General features: G+C 40.4%; 1 protein-coding gene across 1 annotated transcript; it reads left to right on the top strand.

Annotated features, from left to right (window-relative positions):
• Positions 1-255: 255 nt before the first annotated feature.
• On the top strand, positions 256-1,885 carry LOC111379407 (the record flags this gene model as incomplete). Its single annotated transcript, XM_023002761.1, has 3 exons — positions 256-355; positions 538-1,744; positions 1,834-1,885. Coding segments are annotated over exons 1-3 (1,359 nt in total), but the record flags the coding sequence as incomplete, so codon positions are not given.
• Between the last annotated feature and the right edge of the window lie 100 nt (positions 1,886-1,985).

Raw genomic sequence — 1,985 nt, 5'->3', positions numbered from 1 at the left:
CTTTGAATTTCCAAATAGTACGCTCCTTAATTAAAGCAACCTGACATGCAACCTTCATAATTCCATTGCATTTGCCCTTCTCTCTCTAACTCTCTCTTTGTATTTCATCTTTCTCAACCATCATCAAAATCCCATCTTTCAGTATATCTTTGGAGGTTGATGGTGGTTGAGTTGTAGATCATCAGTTCTAGACCAACATTTTTCATATCATGTAATATACACCATTTGATCTGGAGGAGAGAGAAAGAGAAAGTCATGGAAATTGCAAGAATCAGGCAATTGATGCTCCTCTGGTCTAGAATTCGAACCTTTCGTGTAGCTCTCGTGGGTGGTAATCACACCGCAGCAAGATTCTGTACTCGCTAAAATTTTCCTATACTGCGCGCGATCTTTTAACTTGTTTTTCCTCTCTCTTTTTCGAAAATTTTGTTTTTTTGCCCCATAATCAGCTTTTTTCTGTGACATATACAAATAATCCGCATTTTGGATCTACAAACTCTCTTGCCGCTTCCATTCTTTTCAGCATCCTTTGGACAGGGATGGACGATTTGGTTCGTGGATACGGGACCAAGAATGGATTAGAAATGAATGAGCTTAATGCTGTTGGAACGGGATTAAATTCCGACACCCTTTTGATCATCAAGTTGCCGGATTGTCGGGTTCTGCGAATTTTGTCAAGATCCTTTTTCTTGTCTATGGTTCTTCTCACATTGCTTTCACTTGGCTCGATTATGAGAGTTTCGTCTGGCGCTTTGTATGAATCTGATACCGGTTCAGGTGTCAATGGCTTCAAAATTCTGCCTATTCTGTTCCGCGATTTGGTCGACGAAGGCCTAATCCAGATGTGCCACAAGGGCGTCATCATCGGCGCTGGTGCCAGCGAAATTGAAGATGATTTAGATTTCTTGAAGGAAATCGGCATTGATTTGATCACCGAATCTGATCTTGGCCGGAAGAAGATCACCCAAAACGAGATGTTTGATTTTGTTTTCGCATTGAGCTTCCACGGAATCAAGCAAATCGACGGCATTCTCAAGAACAATGGCATTGTAATTGCACCATTGGGCAATGATCCCTCGAATGATCTACACATTCAAGCAAAATACAGAATTGTGTACCTTCGAAGATACGAGAATACCGTCTTGGCAATGAGGAAATCCGGAGCATCAACTGGTTCAGAAAATTCACTGGCGAAGCAGATTTCCTGCGGAACTACGGTTGAGGCCAAGAAAGATGCATTGAAGGGCCTAGAAGACGTTTATTTCGAGCCCCCAAGACGTGCGTTGGCACAATCGAGCTTCAGATCAAGGAAAATCAAGTTTCTTCCTGATTTGCTGAAGGATTCTTTGGAGAATTATCCGCGGAGAATTTTCATCGCGGATGACTCAAGTGCATTAGACTGGTTTTACAAAAACTATCCAATGAGGGATCAAAAGTTCGAAATTTTCGACATGGAGCTTAAGGCCAGTACTGGCTATGAATCATCATCGCCTCAAGAAACTGGGGTATCGTCTTGGTTAATGAAGAACGTGAAGAATGAGGATTACGTTGTAATGAAGGCTGAAGCACAAGTAGTCGAGGAAATGTTGAAGGAGAAGACTATATGTCTTGTAGATGAACTGTTTTTAGAGTGCAAGAATCAATGGCAACAAGGAGGAGAAGAGAATGGGAGCAAGAGGGCATATTGGCAGTGTTTGGCATTGTATGGAAAATTGAGAGATGAAGGGGTTGCTGTTCACCAATGGTGATTTTAATTGTGAGAGAGGAAGACAAGTTTTATCATAAATTTTCTGATGTCAGTATAATTTGATGGCTTTAAATTTACTTTTTCAGCTTTTGGTCTGATTGCTTTTTTACTTTCGTTTCTTCTGTGGACGAGGGGATGGTTCAATTTTTATTAATTTCCCTAATCATTTTTTTAGGGAATTTAGCCCCCGTTTGATTCTAATTTTTCACTAGAAAAATTAAATTTTTAACCATTACTT

Source organism: Olea europaea, unplaced genomic scaffold, assembly GCF_002742605.1.
Source record: "Olea europaea var. sylvestris unplaced genomic scaffold, O_europaea_v1 scaffold19849, whole genome shotgun sequence".
NCBI classification, from domain to species: Eukaryota; Viridiplantae; Streptophyta; class Magnoliopsida; order Lamiales; family Oleaceae; genus Olea; species Olea europaea.
This window is presented reverse-complemented; position numbering and strand designations above follow the sequence as displayed.